Source organism: Delphinus delphis, chromosome 5, assembly GCF_949987515.2.
Source record: "Delphinus delphis chromosome 5, mDelDel1.2, whole genome shotgun sequence".
Taxonomy (NCBI): Eukaryota; Metazoa; Chordata; class Mammalia; order Artiodactyla; family Delphinidae; genus Delphinus; species Delphinus delphis.
The window spans coordinates 78,397,103-78,417,725 of NC_082687.1; the positions used below are offsets into that span (position 1 = coordinate 78,397,103).

Consider the following 20,623-nt stretch of genomic DNA (forward strand, 5'->3'; position numbering starts at 1 on the left):
ATGTTGTCCTGAAAGCCAGTCTCCCATCTTTTCCTGATGAGTTTTTGAATATCATGTTAATATTAGGGAATTCATTACAACCAGATGTCTTGCTTGGTGGGTTTGTGTATCCATTTAATGATAATTGTGGCATTGAGGTTTTAACTACATTCACTTGATTAAACATTCTCAAGTCGGGGTATAGCAAGAGACTCATTCCCCCAACATAACGTTCCCTCGTGTCTGGCATGGGAGTGAAACTCTAACAGAATTTAAATAGACCTCATAGGGCTCTGGCTTGTGTGGTGCAGAAAGAAGCAGCAGGATGGAGGTGGTGCCCTGCTGTTTCTCTGGTTCTGTATCTGGCCAAACTCTGCATCTGGTGTTTCCCTGGAAATCTGGTGCCAATGTCATACAATGCCACATCTGTTTTCCACAAATGTCTAAGCACCGAGTTCTTACATTCCTGGCCTGGAAACCTGGCATCTGGTGTTTCCAAAAATAAGTTTGAGATTTCAGCGAATTTGGGGTTAACAAACCCTTCTTTAATTTTGCTGTTTAGGAATCAAACGGTTGTTTTGCTCTTTCACTTTGTAGTTTTAAAAGGTAGTTTGAGCCAGGTTCTGTTGCTACGCATTTGTACAAATAACCCATTTCAGTGTCGTGGTAAATATTTGCCGTTAATTCTAATCTGAATGTTGAATATGGAATCATTGGTGTGAATACTTTCAGTCACTGTAAATAAAATGGATATATTCTCATTGAAGACAAATTCTGTATTTAGAACCCTCAAATCAGGGGACTGTCTGGATGTATCAGACCCCCAACGTGTATTTCTTTATTCAGTTTTTATAGCAATGCTATATAAGGTAGATAGTACTATCTTTTCATAAATGAGGAAATGGAGGTCTAGGTGAATTAAGGACCTTGCCAGTAGTCATACAGCCAGTAAATGGATCAGCAAAGATTCTCCCCCAGTTCTGACTCTTGGTGCCCACATCATCATCATCACCTTTGCAACATCAGACCTGCTCTGCCAAGTGTGGCCATTCATGCTCTTTGAGATCCTACATTGTATGACAGCAAATTAACTGTAAAATACAGTTTACTCCAGAATCTGTTTTTAGCTTTACGTTTTCTGTAACAATATATTTCTACCTATTGAATTTCTACGCTATTTTTTTTTTCAGTGCAGTTTATAGGGTTTTAAAGGTTGAAGTTTGGCATGTTCCCAACTCGTGCTTATTTTTCAAAATGAGAATAGTACTCACAATCAGATTGTAGTTAATGGGTAATTTAATTTTCTTGAAAGTTTAACACTCACATTCCATGCCATTTTACAAAATTTATACATGCCTGCTAGTTATTCTTAAGCATGCATTTTCTTGCAATTAACTTTTTAATAGGTAATATGTTCGGTTGCCTTCAAATTCAAGAGGTATAAAATAACAATAGTAATAACAATTAGTTAACTGGGAGTATGTATCTGCTCTGCCTTCTTCGCAGAATTGTTAAGAAAATCAAATAAGAGTTCATAGCTGTTTGTAAGCTTCAGAGCCCTACACTAACATATTAAATCAGTTATGGAGTGTATATGCTTAATGAAGACCAATGCTTTTAAAGCTTTGGACATTAGCAGAAGGGTTGGAATACAGGACAAATAGGTTCTGGACAATCCAGTGTGTCATTGTGTTCTGACCAGCCTATTTTTAACCACTAGCCTTAATAATTTCAAATGGTTTTTGTATAATCTGACTGCATGCTTTTTTTTTGCTCTGCAGAAGGCAGAGAGAAATGTTTGTATCCTGATATTTAAGTGCTGTAGACTCATACTGTCTAGATTCTACAACTGGTTCTGCCGTCTAATTCAGTGTTCCTCAGTATTGGCTAGGTTATGAGAATCATATGGTGGTAGTTTTGTTTTGCTTTTTTTTTTTTAACTGAAAATCCTTAGGCAAGCCCTCTGATTCATGGGATCAGGAAGCTCAGGGTGGGAGGAAGAGATCAACACAGGTAATTTTGATGAGCATCTAGGAGCGAGATATTTTCTAAACATGTTCTAAAGACTGCGTGAAAAGATGGCTTAATGTCACCACAAATATTTTTAGTAAGAAATGCAGTTGTTTCCTATTTAATAGCTTTCAAGAGCACTGACATTTATTTTGTTACTCTGCTGTACATTTTACAGTCCATTTGTGCCGGTGAGTTCAGGGGATACTCTAATTACTCAAAACCATATGGCCATGGCAAGCAGCTGATAAATGGGTTACAGTTTCTTTCCAGGCTACAAAATCATCTTTGCCTTGCTTGGGAGAAATCTGGGGCCTTGAGCCAACCCTCACTTGTTTTATTTTTAACAGAAGTCGCAGCTTTATATGTAGATAACTTCACGACTTGCTTGTCGAAATGAGGTACCATCTCTTCAGGCTGGAGCCTTGATAAGGCTCATCAGTTTCCATCCAAGGTTGTCAGTCTTACCATCTGCTAGTCTGATGGTCTGAGTCTGTATCTCCGCCCTTAGTAACACGCGGTACCTGCAGGCCAGGCCCCCATCAGAGAATAATAAGCGGGAGTAGTCTGATAGCCAGGTCTGGTCAAAAGCTGCATCACAGAGAATTGTTTGAAGAAGATGCAGCCTGACTGTTTTATTCTAGAGGTACCCCCATATCAAGCTGAGCCATCAGAAAGCTGTTTCTAAAATATCTTACCTGGCTACCCCTACTTTATTTTCTGATTTATAGAAGAGAGTTTGAATTTCTAATCACATGCCCTGGGAGTTTCTCCAATAGTTACATTATCCAGCAGGAGCATTGGTATAGATAACTGAGAATCTGTTTTCTTTAATTTGATAATTATAAGTTTAACTCGATACCAATATGCTAAAACTTATTAAAATGGGGCAGACTGGAAAAGTTTGATTCTCCTCCTCCATATAGTACTGTTTTTTGTTAGGTGGGCTTATGATACAAAGTGGAAGTATATCACCTTCCAAGTATTTCACAACACCTAGCATGTCTCTGCATCTTTTATATTCCTGGCTCAATTTCTGGCTTGTTTCTCCCAACAAAATTAACCATTGTTCTTTCATCAGAAAAAATCATACTCAAGTTACAAATGGGTCATTTCTTCATTCTAACTAAAAACTTGTACATTTTTAAAAATATGAAGTGAAACTTTTCTGCAGTTTGTGAATGGAAACCCTCTACGAATGGGGGAAATTTGTTATAATGTTGTTTTATTCCACTTATTTTATCAACCAGGAATGTATTAGTATCAGATGACAAAAACCTGAAGGATAGTTTAAATAGACAGGGATTTGTTTTAACAAATCTCTTGCTAATGCCATCAGAGAACAAGATTCTTCCTATTTATTTTCTCCTCACTCTGGCATCCTTACAGTACAAGAATTTGTCCTCAGGCTTTTCATCTCAAGGATGCTTATTACATTCTAAAATGGCTTTGTGCTTCTAGATGTTGTTTCCCGAGAAGATGGAAAAGCAAGGAATGAAAGTCTTTTCTTTGAAGATGTGTCTCTCCACCCCCCCTTCTCTTTCCCCCCAGGCCAGGAATTATTTATATTTTATTGACCATAAGTATGACATATGTTCACTCCTAGCTGCAAGGGAGATAGGAAAATAGTACTTTTGCTTTTAGCTTGTACAACAGGAGAGACAAAGAGAAGACCTGTGAATTGTTTCTTTCACAGTCTCTGCCAGAAGTGTCCTTCCTGAAAGTGGACCAATATTTTTTGCAGTCGTCTTTAGTATGGCTACTTTTTCCTAGTCATAATTTAATTTAGGAATTCAGAACACATTTAATCTGAACCTGTTCACATAGATAATTCATTTTTCAAGGTACAGATTAATTATATTTTTAAGGTGTGAGATGGTTGATAAATCAAATTCCAGAACGCTTATGGCTAGATAATATATTGCAAACTTTAATGCTTAGAAGGCAGACTTTGTAGCCTTTTGAACAGTTTCTAATTTTGGTAGATCAAGCTGAACATAGTGGCTGTAGGTGCTGAACCAATGGCAGCTTTCATACGAAAATAGCATTAGAGGAGCTTTTAAAGAATCTAATTGAAGGAAGAAGAAAGTAATAAAATATTGGAAATGAGATAAAATTGTAATATAAGTAGTGCTTTTGGTTGAGACCAAATGAGGAAAATAATGTGACAGAGCAGAGGTAACGACATACAGCAGAACAAAGAGTGAGCAGTCAGACGGCTTGGGTTTCAGTCCCTTTCTACCATGTACAGCCAGCCGCACTTTCCGCCTCACTTTACCTTTTTGAGCCTCGGTTTTCCCTTCTTTTCATCTAAATAGTAATTATACCAGCCTCACAGTGTCATCTGGCTCCCCCAACTGGAAAACGGCTGGGCACATGGTAAGGGTTAGTTCACTGTTAGTTCCCTTTTTTAAATGGCTAAAGGTGAAAAAGTGCCTAACTGTTAACAGGCATATGTAGTTCAAGATCTATGTCCTAGTCAACTTATGTTTCATGTGAAGAGACCCTTGCTTTATTAATAGCCTGTCAAGCTTCAAATGCTATCGTGTTACCATGTATTGAAAGTGACTACCTTTTATAAAACCACTCTCAACCCATTTTTAATGAAATAATTCCATCTTTATATGTTGTAGTAAAATTTGATGAGATTTATTAAATTTTAGAGAATATAAATGCACTTTCAAAAATCCACATTTTTGTTTATAATTTTTTTGTTTTTCTCCAAACTAGGATTTTAAGAGTGGACTTGGTATTACCATAATTCCTATGAATGTAGCAAATGTAAAGCAAGTGGACCGAACTGTGAAGCAGTCTTTTGAAATAATCACTCCCTATAGGAGTTTTAGGTAAGTTATATTTAAACATTTTTTGTTTGTACTACTACAGGAAATCTTGAGTGATCCCCTTGTACGTTGCCAGTGGTGATTTTACTTCTTATAGGATACTTAATAAAATTATGTTCTTACTTTTTCATATTGTATAATTTATTAGCCAGTATATAAAAATGTGCCAATAGGCACATGAAAAGATGCTCAATATCACTGATTATTAGAGGTACACAAATCAAAACTACAGTGAGGTATCACCTCACACCAGTCAGAATGGTCATCATTAAAAAGTCTACAAATAATAAATGCTGGAGAGAGTGTGGAGAAAAGGAAACCCTCCTGCACTGTTGTGGGAATATAAATTGGTGCAGCCACTATGGAAAAGAGCATGGAGGTTCCTTAAAAAACTAAAAATAGAGTTACCACATGATCCTACAATCTCACTCCTGGGCATATATCTGGAGAAAACTCTAATTTGAAAAGATACATGCACCCCAGTGTTCACTGCAGCACTATTTACAATAGCCAAGACATGGAAGCAACCTAAATGTCCATGGAGAGATGAATGGGTAAAGAAGATGTGGTATATATATATATACAATGGAATATTACTCAGCCATAAAAATAATGAAATCTTGCCATTTGCAGCAACACAGATGGACCTAGAGATTATCATACTAAGTGAAGACAAATATCATATGATATTGCTTATATGTGGAATCTTAAAAAAATGATACAAATTAACTTATTTACAAAACAGAAACAGACTCACAGACATAGAAAACAGACTTATGGTTACCAAAGGGGATGCTGGGGAGGTAAATTAGGAATTTGGGATTAACATATACACACTACTATATATAGAATGGATAAACAACAAGTACCTACTGTATAGCACAGGAAACTATATTCAAGTACCTACTGTATAGCACAGGAAACTATAGTTAATATTTTGTAATAACTTATAATGGAAAAGAATATGAAAAAATATATGTATATATATATAAAACTGAATCACTCTGCTGTACACCTGAAACAAAGAAAAAGTTTATGTTTTTACTTTTTCATATCGTGTAATTTATTATCCAGTGTATAATAACACCTTGAAAAAGTGATTTGAATAATCATACAACCTGAAAGATACTAATTTCATGAGATTTGTGTAGTTTCTTTTCATAATACCTCTTTTTCTTAGAAGGCTTGGTGATTTTTGATCCAGAAACATGTGAAAAATTACTTTATTTTGAAGGTATATAAAATAAAAAGAGAGATTACATTGTCTTTAAGCTGTATTGTTATTTTGCCCTCTTTTAGCCTAACCAAATACAGTCTGTCCTTTAAGAGCAATCCCTAATTACAACTGCTCCGTGATTTCCTAAAAGTAACCTCAGCTCAAAATGTTGCTGAATTTAATGGATCTCATAGCACGTATGATCAAATACCTTAGCATTCTGATACATGTCTTGTATTATGGCACTCTGGTAATTGCTTTATTATGACAATGAAACAGAAAACTTAATGTGTGTTTTTAATATGTGTTAATAATCTGTAATGACTCTCTGGGTGCACCACTCTCCCAGCACCTCAATGTGTTCATCACCCTGAAAGCTCTTCGAACCCTGTTGTTTGGGGGATTTTTTTTTTTTTTTCCCTTGGCATGTGGGATCTTCCTGGACCGGGGCACGGACCCGTGTCCCCTGCATCGGCAGGCGGACTCTCAACCACAGCACCACCAGGGAAGCCCCATGTTTGGGGTATTTTATGGAGGTTTCATTTCATAGGTAAGATTGATGAAATCCTGGGCCATTGGTGATTAACTCCACCAGCCTCTCTCTCCTTCCCAGAGGTCACGGGGTAGGGCTGGTTGAAAGTTCCAAGTCTGTAGTCACATCTTGGTCTTCTGCTGACCAGCTCCCATCCTGAAGCTGTCTAGCCTTCAGCCACAAGCTATCTCATTAGCGTATAAAGGACTTTTATCATTCAGGGTATTCCAAGGGTTTGGGGAACTATATACCAGGAACCAGGGACTAAGACCAAATGTGTATTTTCCATTGTACCATATGGGCTCTGACCAATCTCTATAGAGAAGCAGAAACCACTAAGGAATTTATCAATATTATAGTGATGATGGGACCATGAAGTGATTCAAAAAATATAATCCATGTAGGCCACTCAATTTCTTTATAGATTACATAGAAAATGTTAATCCTCTGTTGTTTTCATTGTCTCTCAAAGCATTTTCATCTTCAGAACAGAAAATTTCAGTATTAAGCATCATTTTGTGGGTCATTGACTGAGTTTGGAGCACTTGTATGTAGCACATTTTCTGGCACATTATAAGTACGCAGTAAATATTTCTTGAAAGAGTGAACTGATGTTTTAATGTTTTATTCCTTCACTCAGGCACCCAATAAACACTAAGAATTACATGGCTAAAAATGAGTTAGAATTCTGTTAGAATAGTAATCACTTAAAACTTTTTTGATTTCTCAGTTTCTTAAAGCCATCTGGACATTCTTCTATTTTAAAAACAAGAATCTATTTTTAAGACAAAAAATCGAAATTTCTCGTGGGTGTTTTTGATAACTTAGTTTCAGACTATGGCATATTTTCTTGGCAAAATAAGCCAATGGTCCTGAAACTCTGCCTGTCTCTTATTGATTATTATGTAACCACTGCTTAGGAAGCATGACTTCTCTTTTAAGCTTTTGACCTAACAAGGTGATTTTTATATTCTGGTCAGAAAAGTGTGTATGTTAATTTTGGTTCAAGATAGGTAAACAAAGTCATAAGCAATGTGGAAAGTTAAAGGAAAAAAATAGATTTCTCAATGAGATGATTTTTAACAGAAAAGACTCCAACCGCCTGGAAGGCATATTTTTCAGCAGGTGTTTAATTTATGAGTGAAATGAATATGCAAACTGAACATACTGCTTAATTGGCTTTTACAAGGGAGATCGATAATGCAGAAACGTTCATTGTTTCAGCTTTACAGCCGAGTCTGAAAAAGAGAAACAAGAGTGGATTGAAGCTGTGCAGCAATCGATAGCAGAAACTCTCTCTGATTATGAAGTAGCTGAGAAGATTTGGTTCAATGAGTCCAACAGGAGCTGTGCAGATTGTAAAGCCCCAAATCCTGACTGGGCATCCATCAATCTCTGTGTTGTCATCTGTAAGAAGTGTGCAGGTAATTAGTGATAAGTTATGCTCATCACTGTTTGGTGACAGATTGGCACTGAATGCTCTTTAGTGTCGTATATACTGTGTCCCACCTAATGGCTATGAAAAATAAAGACAGAGAAAATTTATTACATTTAAATCAAATTTAGAAATATCATTCTAAACTTCTCTTATGCATGACTTAAATATAAAAATTGATTTTTAAGCATGTAATCATTCTTTTGTGCCTGCTGGCCCATGTATGGATTTTAAAAAGACAGTGCTGAAATTTTTAGGTTTTGGATGAATGTGTTTCAGAATGCACCCTGAACACGCTTGCACTTCGTATGATTTGTCCCTTTTCCTCAGTCATATTTTGTAAGATCTATTTTTCACATCAATCTGCTCTGTGCTCTAATCTTGGTTCACCAGATCTGAATTTTTATATAGAAGCGTTTTCCAGGTGTATTGAAGTTTATGAAAGTAACCAGTACTGTGACTAATTTTCTTCTTGTGATCTTATACCTTACAAACTATTTGACAGCTCCTTGTATTTGGGAGGTAAGACAGCTGTCCAAGTGAGTAGAGGGAATGGACCCTAGCTTAGGTATGCGACCGTGGAGGTCTTGGAAAAAGTTAGCTACAACCTAAACTTTCCTTCAGCTTTTCAGCTCTACCAGGTACTGTGCTGTTCCTGGGAATTGAAATGCTCTGTAAGACAAGACATGACATTTCCTGCACAAATATATAAATAGTAATTGCAATAGAGTGTGATAAGGGCAGGAATAGTGTTGAGCACAGGTTTCACTGAGAGAATGCAGAGGAAGAGCACCTCAGAGCAAAGACAGGACAGCTGCTTCAAGCCCTTCAGACTTTTCTAGAGCTCTGTGCTACCACATTTCTCATCACACTGAGCTGATCACCTACATCAATAAAAAGCATCAGTTAATCCTCCTTGACTTCGTATTTTTTCCTAACCTCTTCTCCTCTCCAGTCTCACTGGAAGAGATAGCGTTTGTGTTGTTTAAGGCTGCTCTGTCTACATATGTTCCCTTCCTTTCCTCTCTTCTCAGGATCCTCACCCTGTCACTTATTCACTCTCTGTGTAAGTACAGTTGGTCCTCCATATTCATGGTTCTACATCAAACAACTGTGGATCAAAAATATTTGAAAAACAAAAATTTACAGGAAGTTCAAAAAAGCAAAATTTGAATTTGCGTGTACCAGCAACTATTACATAACATTTTATTGTATTAGGTATTAAAAGTAATCTAGGGGGGCTTTCCTGGTGGCGCAGTGGTTGAGAGTCCGCCTGCTGATGCAGGGGACACGGGTTCGTGCCCCGGTCCGGGAGGATCCCACATGCTGCGGAGCAGCTGGGCCCGTGAGCCATGGCCGCTGAGCCTGCGTGTCCGGAGCCTGTGCTCCACAACGGGAGAGGCCACAACAGTGAGAGGCCCGCATACCGCAAAAAAAAAAAAAAGAAAAAAAAAAGTAATCTAGACATGAATTAAAGTATACAAGGATGTGTGGGGGTTATATGCAGATACTATGGCCATTTTATACAAGGGACTTGAGCATCCTCGGATTTTGGTATCTGTGGGTGGTCCTAGTGCCAATCCGAGATACCGAGGGACAACTGTATTGAACTATGGTTTATTTGGTTCAGCATATAAACTTGCATAATTCTGTTAACACCAGCTTTCTGAAAACTTACTATTCTCTTACGTATCATTCTCTGTTCCTTTTTCCTTTCATAGACAAGACACTTTCAAGCGTAGTGGTCCGCACAGGTTTTCTTCATTTCTTTAACTTCCTAGTGTATCATCAGCATCCTGTAATCAGTCTTCGTTTCTCTTGCCTCCAGTAAAAATATTTTCACCACATTTACCAGTGTATTTTACCTCTCAGTTTCTGTGTGGTCAGTTCCTATCTTCTCTGCCTTCTCTGCAGTATTTGACACTCTTGACCAATCTGTCGCTCAGTGACTTTCCATCCTCCCACAACTTCCGACACACCATTTTCTGTTAGTGTGCTCTTACTACTCTGGTCATCCTTTTCCAGGTTACTTTTCCTTTGCCTGCTCCTAAAATATGTGTGTTCCCTTGGATTATATCCTAAGCTTTCTTTCACTCTGATGTTCCTGAGTGAGGTTGTCATTTGAATTCAATACTCATTTTTAAGCAGGGGATTCTCACTCTGTTGGAAACTCTACTCTTATAGCTCTTGCTAGATCCTCAACTTGGATTTGCCCAAGATACCTCAAAATTAACATGATAAAATGGAGCTCTCATTGCTGCCCAGCTCATTACATTAAACTGTATATTCTCCTATATTCCAAATCTTGGTCAGAAGCAATACTATCTACCATACACTGAAGCCTAAACCTTGAGAGACCCTCTTGACCCTTCCTCTTTCCTTAAAGCCCACCAGGTCCCATCAGTTTTATCTTCTGAATATCTCTAAATCTGTTCTCCACATTATTTCTTTTCCTGCTGCCTCAAGTCAGATTCTTTCCTAGGCTACTCCAGCATCCCTTCTTCCTGCATGCTTTTGAGCTTGACTCCTTTTGGTGTTGCCTTTCTGTAGTCTTCATAAGTGCAAACCTATGCAGGTTCTTGCCATGGTAATTCTAGGGCTTTGTGCTCTGAGTAGTTTCCTTCTCAAAGAATGGAGGAAAGGAACCTATGTAATGTAGAGAAAGTAATGAGAGGAATGAGCTTTCTCATGCACATTAGGCAAAAGGTCCTTAAGATCAAGGATGATGTCTTATATACCTTTTTTCTATCTCAGCTTAGAAAGAGTCTGACATATGCCTGAATGCCCAGTAATGGCTGAATGATGATTTATACAGCAGAATTAAATTGATTATGGTAGAATGCTGGGCATTCTCTTCCAGGCATAATAGTAGAATAAAGAATCGACTTTAGATTTTTAAGTAGGCATTTATTACAGTTGTAGCTAGTTTTTTTTAAGAGTAAAGGGATGATATCTGTATTCACTCACATAGGTATAATTTACACAGACCCATTATAAAATGTTTTCAGTGACCTACAATTTCTAGTTAATTACCAAACAATGAAAAATATATATATATACATATATACACATACATACACGCACACATACATGCATAAGCACGCACACATATACACACATGTACATGTATACACACTTTTTAAAAGTGTAATTTTATACCAGTACAGGGTGGTGATGGTGATTTCTGTTATCTTCAGTGTGGTTGGTTATGATTCCTGTATGATTACCACCACTACTGTAGGGTAGAAAGTAGGTATTGGTTTGTTTTAAGTTCAAAAGATATATTAATCCACACATACCTATACACGTACATATACACTTTTCTTTTAAAGGTAAAAAGTTTACATACAAATTCAAATAGAAATCAATTGTTTTTTGACTTCAGGGCAACATAGATCTTTAGGACCAAAAGATTCCAAGGTTAGAAGTCTGAAAATGGATGCCAGCATTTGGAGCAATGAACTCATTGAGGTGAGTCCGACTTGACTGTGGTGGTGGTCAGCAGAGGTCCAGGAGGAGGTGTGCAGTGGGGTGGGGTGGTTACTTTAAGAGCTCTCTGATCAAGTTCTCACCACATTATAAAAATGGCTTATAGCCTGTTTGATAGTAGTAACTTTCTACTTTAACTTTCCGAATGCTTCCTAAATGAGACAGTTATTTTAAAAATAAAAAATACAAGGAGCTTTAATAGTAAAAACTACTTGGGGCTTCCCTGGTGGCGCAGTGGTTGAGAGTCCGCCTGCCGATGCAGGGGACACGGGTTCGTGCCCCGGTGCGGGAAGATCCCACATGCCGTGGAGCGGCTGGGCCCGTGAGCCATGGCCACTGAGCCTGCACGTCCGGAGCCTGTGCTCCGCAACGGGAGAGGCCACAAAAGTGAGAGACCCGCGTACTGCAAAAAAAAAAAAAAAAAAAAAAAAAAAAAATAGTAATAACTACTCTTAAAGGCTTGACAGCTTTTTTTAAAGCCAGAATTGACTTTCTTTCTTTTTAACCCAGCATGGATAAAATATCAGAAAAGTGAATGAAAACATTTGGCAAAATCGACTATTCTTTATCTTGGCCATGCTCTGTCAGTAACTGAGATCATGTCTAACTTGCTGTCTCCTGTATCCATTCTCTGCTCAGGTGTCTGTACCACTCACTGTCAACCACATTAGCCCACCTACTCAGCCATTTTAAATGAATCTGTCTCAATGTGAGCTACCTTCAAAAAGTAATATATATACTACCAAACGTAAAATAGATAGCTAGTGGGAAGCAGCCACATAGCACAGGGAGATCAGCTCAGTACTTTGTGTCCACCTAGAGGGGTGGGATAGGGAGGGTGGGAGGGAGACGCAAGAGGGAGGAGATATGGGGATATATGTATATGTATAGCTGATTCACTTTGTTATACAGCAGAAACTAACACACCATTGAAAAGCAATTATACTCCAATAAAGATGTTAAAAAAAAAGTAATAATGCTTTTGCTGCAATTTGTGTTGCTTGCAGTTTCTTTTCTAGCTATTCTGTTACCACTATTACGAGCAGTTAGACTATTTAAAATAGAAATAGTATCTGCTTTCACACTCCATCTTCTGGAAAAAGTTGGGTCTTGTATTTTGCATATTTTGTACCAAGCTATGCTTTAATGTCATGTGAGTCAGTTTTCTGCAGATTCAAATACATTTTGTGAATTGATATGTTTTATTTTTTTTTGATAATTCAGCTTTTTATTGTCATTGGAAACAAAAGAGCTAATGACTTTTGGGCTGGTAGTCTTCAAAAAGATGAAGAATTACACGTGGACTCTCCAGTAGAAAAGAGAAAAAACTTTATCACTCAGAAATACAAAGAAGGAAGATTCAGAAAAACCCTTTGGGCATCTCTTACCAAGGAAGAATTAAATAAGGTAACCAATGAAATGTAACAGAAAACATGGATATTAAGGTCTTTTTAAATATATGCCAAGGGTTTTGAAAAAAAGTTAAAAAAAATTTTTTGCTATTGCATAATATTATTGTTTAATTTTATTTCCTTTTGTGAGATTGTGCCATTGTTTTTTTTTTTCCTTCATTTCACTTGAGGATTCGTTATCAATAGCGAATAAACTTCTGTCCCTAACTGAAGTTTCTATCTGACGTAGTTTCTATCTGACGTAGGCCATTAAAACATTTCTATCTACGTCTATCTGACGTAGTTTCTATCTGACGTAGGCCATTAAAACACACCATTTAAAACTTCGACAATTTTCCCCATTTTAGGGACAGGATACTGAACATAACTTCAGCCAGTACATTGTTGACTTGCTATCACCAAAATTAACTTCATTTACTCAATTAATTTATTTTTAAAAGCAGTAGTTTGTTTAGTGCCATTGATTTGAAGTGTCGTTTGCCTTTGGTTGAGTTATTCCAGGTCTTCTTGTGACCATTTTATGTTGCCCTTTTGGCAAAGGATTTGTTAAGCATCCTGCCCGCCTCTCCTTTATTGATTTTTGTGTTTGTTGCTTGTGCTTTTGGTGTCATATCCAAAAAATCATTGCCAATACTGATGTCAAAGAGTTTACCACTTATGTTTTCTTCCAGAAGTTTTATGGTATCAGGTCTTATGTTTAAGTCTTTAATACATTTCAAATTAATTTTTGTGAGTGGTGTAAGGTAGGGGTCCAATTTCATTTTTTTTTTTTTTTTGCACGTAGTTACTTAGTTTCCCAGCATCATTTGTTGAAGAGACTATCCTTTCTCCATTGAGTGTTTGTGGTGAATAGATATTTATTGCACACTCACTCATTGCTGAATTCATTTTTAGGTTCCGGGGGTACAGTTGTAGTAAACAGTAGATGTGATTCTTTTATTCATGAGAGTGATCTGCACGCAGGGGAGATTGACCATAAACAGCTGCATGCCAATAAATATACCACAGCAAATGCAGCACACTGTAAAGGAAAAGAATAGGGTAATGAGAGAGAGAATGAGAGGAAATACGCGGGATTAGATTGTGAGAGCAGTCAGAGGCTATATCCCAGTGGAGGGATGTTAGCTGTTTCACTTTCCAGTATCCTCATTTCGCAGGTGCAGAAAAACTAAGACCCGGAGATGAGAAGGAATTGCCCCAAATCACCTAGCAAATTAGTACAGTCAGGTACAAGAATTTAGGCTTCTTGATTCTGATGTGAAGGAAATTGTAGAGGTTAGCTAGACCATGGTAGAAAAGATAAGTACTTTTTTAGTAGTAGACCCTCTAGGCTGGAGCTGTGAAATGTGTCCTGGGACTTCTTGGTTGTACGCTCTTCTCTGAGCTGCCCATTGGGATAATCAGCAAGTGATTGTCCTGAAGTTGCATTACAGAGAGCAAATTAACCAGTCATCTGTCCAGGTGCACCATGTCAGGAAGGAGGAATATGGTGAACCCAAGGCTAAGAAGTCAGACGGAATCAGGGTGCCAAATCAGAGTTCAGAAGCAAATGGAAAGCCAGTAAAGTGTGGAAGCAAGAAGAGGGGATGGGAAAAGTTGTGAAGGCAGCTTATTATTTCAAAGGAAAAAACATCATGTTCCAGGAGTTTTACTGTTTGTACAATGATGATGTATATCATGTCAATCATGTCTTATTGTGTCTTGCTTGCTGTTCCTCCTCCCTACCTATACTCCCTTCCAGAAGGAAAGATCCTGAATTTGTACACATCTTTCAAATTCCCAAAGCATAACGGTAATTTAAAGATTCCTCACATCCCGATTGCTCTGGAAAATACAGACATACAGACATATATGCATACAACATTCATATGACATAACAAAACATTTAGTGGATACTTCCTTACTACGTTTGAAGTATTGTGAATTTTCTGAGCATCAGCCATTGTCATAGTATGTAAACATACAAAATATCTTCCATGGCAAATATGACGGATTTGAAGATTTGGAACATCACAACATTTGAATTCAACAAAACAATGAATTGAGATTTGGACATCTTCGGTTGAAATTTAAATTCATGTAGAGCAGGCCTTTTTTTGTCTGTTGGTTAATTCAGGGCATAATGATTATTAGATTTATTTGTTAAAAAGGAATACGGGGGCTTCCCTGGTGGCGCAGTGGTTAAGAATCCGCCTGCCAGTGCAGGGGACACGGGTTCGAGCCCTGCACCTGGAAGATCCCACATGCCACAGAGCAGCTTGAGCCCGCGTGCCGCAACTAATGAAGCCCACGCGCCTAGAGGCCGTGTTCCGCAACAAGAGAAGCCACCGCACTGAGAAGCCCGAGCACCACAATGAAGAGTAGCCCCCGCTCGCCGCAACTAAAGAAAGCTCGCATGCAACAACGAAGACCCAACGCAGCCAAAATAAATAAATAAATAAATAAATAAATAAATAAAAATTAAAAAAAAAAGAATACAGACTTCCTCTCATAAATGAATTGGCAGACTTTCACACATTTTAATAGCTAGAATCATACTTTCTTCACTTACAAATTGTATATTCTTTTATTGACCAGGCTCTGTGTGCTGCTGTGGTGAAACCAGATGTTCTGGAAACAATGGCTTTGCTGTTCAGTGGAGCAGATGTCATGTGTGCAACAGGTGACCCTGAGCATAGCACCCCTTATCTGCTGGCCAAGAAGGCGGGGCAGAGTCTGCAAATGGAATTTCTCTACCATAACAAATTCTCAGGTTAGTCCCTATCCCTTCACTAGCCTGATCTCTCCTTATATATCCCCAAGAGAACTGAAGCACGAATCTGTTTGTTTCTCAAATCAGAAAAACCATCAGAATGAAAAGAAAATGTAATTACCAAAAAGACGGATGATGCTTATCAAGACCCGTGTTTTATTTCATTTAAAGGGAAAGTTTAGGAAATAAATCTTTTATGTGTCTTTAATTTTATAAATGGGAAATTAAAATAGTTCATCCCACATAATCATTTTCACCAAAATTAAATCTGATTTTCATGCATGATTAATAAATACAACTGAAGTGCTTACTTGCAAATTTTATGCCAAGTAAAATAAATATCTCTGTATATTTATTCTGTGGTATATTTGAAGTAGTTTTTCTTCTACCTCAAAACTCACCTACATATTTATAAGCAAAGGGAAAATTGTTTACATTTCAGATTTCAGATGTGTTATTTCTGTAACTTCTCTAGATTTCCCTCAACATGACATACATGCTGAAGGTGGATTAAGTCAAGAGTCCTCCCAGTCGACGTTCCTCTGTGACTTTTTGTATCAGGCTCCTGCTGCAGCTTCTAAACTCTCTTCAGAAAAAAAACTCCTCGAAGGTATCTTTTCTTGCTCCTTTTAGATTTGTTATCTGGTAAAACTTTATTTCATTATCAAAACAATTAGGTTTAAATTTTGATTGTTTTTTTCCCTTAATATGTTAGATTTGATCTTGCGGTAGAGAAATATTTTTTTTTTTAGGTTTTATAAATGCTTCCAGGCACAGATATTATTTCATGCACTGCAGCAAAGATTTACCACTGGTTTGGAATGCTGAGTGAATTCTCAGCAAAATTCAGTGACATCTACCTCAGGGCCAACCAATTCTGTTTTCAGGATTTAAGGGTTATTCCAAAGAAATGTGAAACTTAGCCCCTTCCATTCGGGACAGAAACCCTAACTGGGGAGATAATATAGATAAATGTCAACATGTAGGAAGAACTGACAAGTTTTCAGTACATATTCTATCAGTATTCTATCAGGATGTTCTATCAGTAGTTCAGTTTGTTCTGATGATAAGTGTGTGTGTGTGTCTGTGTAAGTAAAATAAAGCTTAAACATGGTTTCAAAAAAATGATGTGAATTAATTTGATTTAACAACCCATTCTAGGTTTGTGGCATTAATCTTAGCAGAATCATAGTAGGTTTGTGGCATTAATCTTAGCAGAATCATCATTTATCCACCTATCCATTCAGCTCCTTGAATCAGGCATGTGCTGGGCATTCGGCATACGAAAATGAGTAAGACAGAGGCCTCATGCTCTTGCTATATACATTTGAACTAATTTTAGAAACGTAGGCATGAAACTGTAATGATCTCTGTCTCACTGGAGCAAAGAGAATTTAAGAGAGATTAAGCTGTACAGGCCAGTTGATGATGGATATTCAGAGGCTTGGGAGCCTGGTTAGTAATTCCCTAGGTGGTAAAATCCAGCTATATTACTCGATCAAAGGAACAATAGGATGAAAAACTCACTGTAGAATGTTAATCTTGATCCTCATGCACTTGAAGTGATTATTTCAGTTAAAGGCTTTATTTCCAAAAAAAAATTGTAACCCTAAGCAGAATTGTACTGAGATTAAGTATACTTTATTAGATTTTCCTGTAAACAGTACCTCTCCTTTAGTGAGCATGTACTATGTGTAAGGCATCGCTTTTTTATGTTCATTGTAATCCTCATAAAAGCTCTGCAAGATAGTTGATATTATGCTGATTTCACATGAACAGTGGAGGAACTTGACATGAAGCCGAGTTTTACATCTGATTTGTGTTATAACTGTTATTGTAAAACTTTGGCTTTGGTGAGTGTGATGGCTGGGTGACACTAGATGGCAGAGCATTTTTATTCTTTGAGCTTAGGTTTTTTTTGGTTCTTTCAGCAAGTGGTTTTTATTGTCTTCCTTTACTCAATCTAACCAATAATAAATAACGAATTTTACAGAGATTTTCTCATCTTCCATTGCTCCTTGTCTATATTTAACCGTTAAGTAGTCGAAAGTTGAGTGATCAGGAGGGAAAAAGTATCAGAACAATCTGTGAATTGGCGATAGTCATTATTAAAATAATTGAATGACAAGGCAATTAATGTACTTGTTAATAAGTGTACAAGCTTTCTAGAATGTTTCTTCTAAATTGTAGGATATCTTAGATCCACCCTTCAAACCACTTATACAAAGATGAAATAGGGAATTTGAGATATAAGCTTTTCTTCCTAAACCTTCTCAATATATCATAAGTACTCTGCACGCTAAAAATAAGCTTTTATTTGTTTTTTGGCAATTCTGGTTGTAATATTTATAGACTTACCAGTTTGTTTTAATATTTCATTAAAATAGATTGTTTTTCTTAATCACTTGAGGACTGAATTGATGTTTTAAACTTGTAACTAAATCATTCTTTCCTTTTTATCTTTTATAAGTTAACTATGGATTTTTGTTGTTAAAATTTACTTCAAAAAACAGAAACCAGTGCATTCTCCATATATGTAATTTCATTGGGGATATTTTCTCATTTTGGAGCATTCGGTTTTAAGTAATGGGAAACTGAACTTTTGTACTTTAACCATGCAGCACACAGAAATGATTTCATTGGAAAATAATCTAATGACAGGGTATTCTTTGATGGTCTTCATTTCTTCCATCCAATGTGTCTCTCATTTAAGACTCAGGATAGACCATGAATCAGTTGGCTACCCTCCATCTTCACTAACATGGTCCTAGCTCCAGCCACCATCCTGTCCTGCCTGGGCTGTAATACGCCCACCCCCATCCCATGCCCCAACCCCGCTTACTTGCCGATATCTGCCCTAGCTTCCCTCCAAACCATTCCCCAAAAGGGTCTTAGTGATTGTTGAAAATGTAAATCAGATCATGTATTTCCATCATTCAAATACATTTAATGGCTTCCCATGACAGAGTATAACTCTCTTCCTTATTAAGACCTTAAAGACCTTCTCGTACCTTCCCCCTTTCATCTCACATCCTTCCTTCCTATTCTGCATGCCTGGCCACACTCGTTTCCTGTCTGTTCCTGCAACATGCCATGTTCTTTTCTGCCTCCTCTGGACCTTTGTGATTGCCGTTCACTCTGCAAGGAGCGCACTTCCCCCAGCCTGACTGCTTTTCATCTCTTGGGGGATCAGTTCAGTGCTACCTGGTTGGAGAGACCTCTTTGGCAGCCCACTAAAGAGTGCACCCACTGTCAGCTCTTCTCTTTCATAGTGTGCTGCTTATTTCTATCATAGCACTCATCGCATGAAAATGATCCTTCCTTCTTTGATTTGTTTCTCTCCCCCTCTGGAGTGAAAGCTCATTGAGGCAGCAGCATTTTCTGGTTTACTCAGGATTATGAAATCTCTGGTGCCTAAAACAGTGTCCACACTTAGTAGTCATGTGATAAATATTTGTTGAATAAATAGGCTTTTCTCTAATCACATTACTACCAGTGTAAAAGCACAGCTGACTTAATATAATTTTTATTGAAGTATAGTTTCTGTACAACATTGTATATGTTACAGGTGTACCATGTAGTGATTCACAGTTTTTAAAGGTTATATTCCATTTATAGTTATTAGTTAATATTCTGAACAAAACACTTAAAAATGAAGAGGAAAAAGCCGAACTACCAAGAAGCATAGAGTTCTGGTGGGTTTTTTTGTTTTTCTTTTCTGTCAAGATTCTGCAGTGGTGGTACTCCTGTTGAGCACCAGCTTTATGGGAAAACTGAATTATTTGGAAAGATTTAGAGATTAAAGTGTGGTTGTCACCTTTGCCTCTGAAAGCATCTGGACTGCATAACTCCATCAGGGCTTGTCAGGATGGCCATAGAATAGACTGATTAAAAACAAACAAAAAAGTCGGGGAATAGAATGCATGCAAGTCCTTCAGAGAGTTACAGAGCTTCAAATTGTCAGTTCAGGTTTTCAGGATTTGAAGTTCTTCTAGCTTCTGGTTATGAAGACTGATCTGTATTTTTCTTTTTCTTCCCAATTTAGTGTTCATGAAAGGAAAGATTGATAGCTCTTGTTAAACCGAAGTGTAGAGCTGAATAATAGCATCCTGGTTTTGTTTTCTGTTTTCTCCCCTCAACTGTATTATTTTCCCGTGGTATCTTACCTTGATTTGTTGACACAGTGTTTGATTTTTAAAAAGAAAGTGGTTGATACGGTTTACTAGAAATTCTCTATTAACTGTTCATATTTTCTTTTATAGATTAGCATTGAGGAATTTTGAAGGTCTTTTGTTCTATAAATACCTAACTCGTATAGTTTAAAAATGTTTCTCCAAGGCTGTAATACATTTATTTTAAATCAAAAGGATTCCTAGTGTGTATTCCTGTCTTCTGTGAACATTGAATGCCATCAGTTGAGGAAATTCTTCATCAGGAAACAACGTCATGGTTTCAAAAAATAATAGTTTCGTCTTAACTATCATACATTTATTGTGCACATATCTATTTGACGGTATGACCTCTGCTGTACCCTGATGCATTTTAAAAATGGACATACATGCTTCAAGCATGTAACAGGCACAGAGAGGCAGTTTGTGAAGTAGATAGAAGGGTAGCTTCCCTAGTTGACTGCCTGGGTGTTACCCCCGGCTCTGATGTACTTGTGTGATGTTGGGAAGGTCAATCAACCAGCTTGTGCCTGTGGGCGGGGTATAAGGAAAGGGGTATGCAGTAATACAACTGACCTAACTGGGTTGTTCTGAGGATTCAGTGAGTTAATGTGCATAAGATGTGTAGAACAGTGCGTGCCACATGCATATGATGATAAGGGGAGGAGGAAGAGTAGCAGAGAGGCGATCCATGTACACAGCTGCTTCTGGTTTCCAGTGAGCCTTTGCATTTAGGTATATCCTACAGGTGGTAGCTGACAGCCAAGCTGCCCAGTTCTGTTATAG

General features: G+C 37.5%; 1 protein-coding gene across 4 annotated transcripts in view; it reads left to right on the plus strand.

Moving 5' to 3' along the window:
• Positions 1–20,623, plus strand: part of ARAP2 (ArfGAP with RhoGAP domain, ankyrin repeat and PH domain 2) — a 200,215-nt gene that overhangs the window by 78,429 nt on the left and 101,163 nt on the right. For all 4 annotated transcript variants that reach the window (XM_060012718.2, XM_060012721.2, XM_060012720.2 and 1 more), the window contains exons 10-15: positions 4,720–4,835; positions 7,805–8,004; positions 11,401–11,486; positions 12,729–12,911; positions 15,494–15,668; positions 16,144–16,278. In XM_060012718.2, coding sequence (XP_059868701.1) covers positions 4,720–4,835; positions 7,805–8,004; positions 11,401–11,486; positions 12,729–12,911; positions 15,494–15,668; positions 16,144–16,278 — 895 coding nt within the window. The remainder of the gene's footprint in view (positions 1–4,719; positions 4,836–7,804; positions 8,005–11,400; positions 11,487–12,728; positions 12,912–15,493; positions 15,669–16,143; positions 16,279–20,623) is intronic.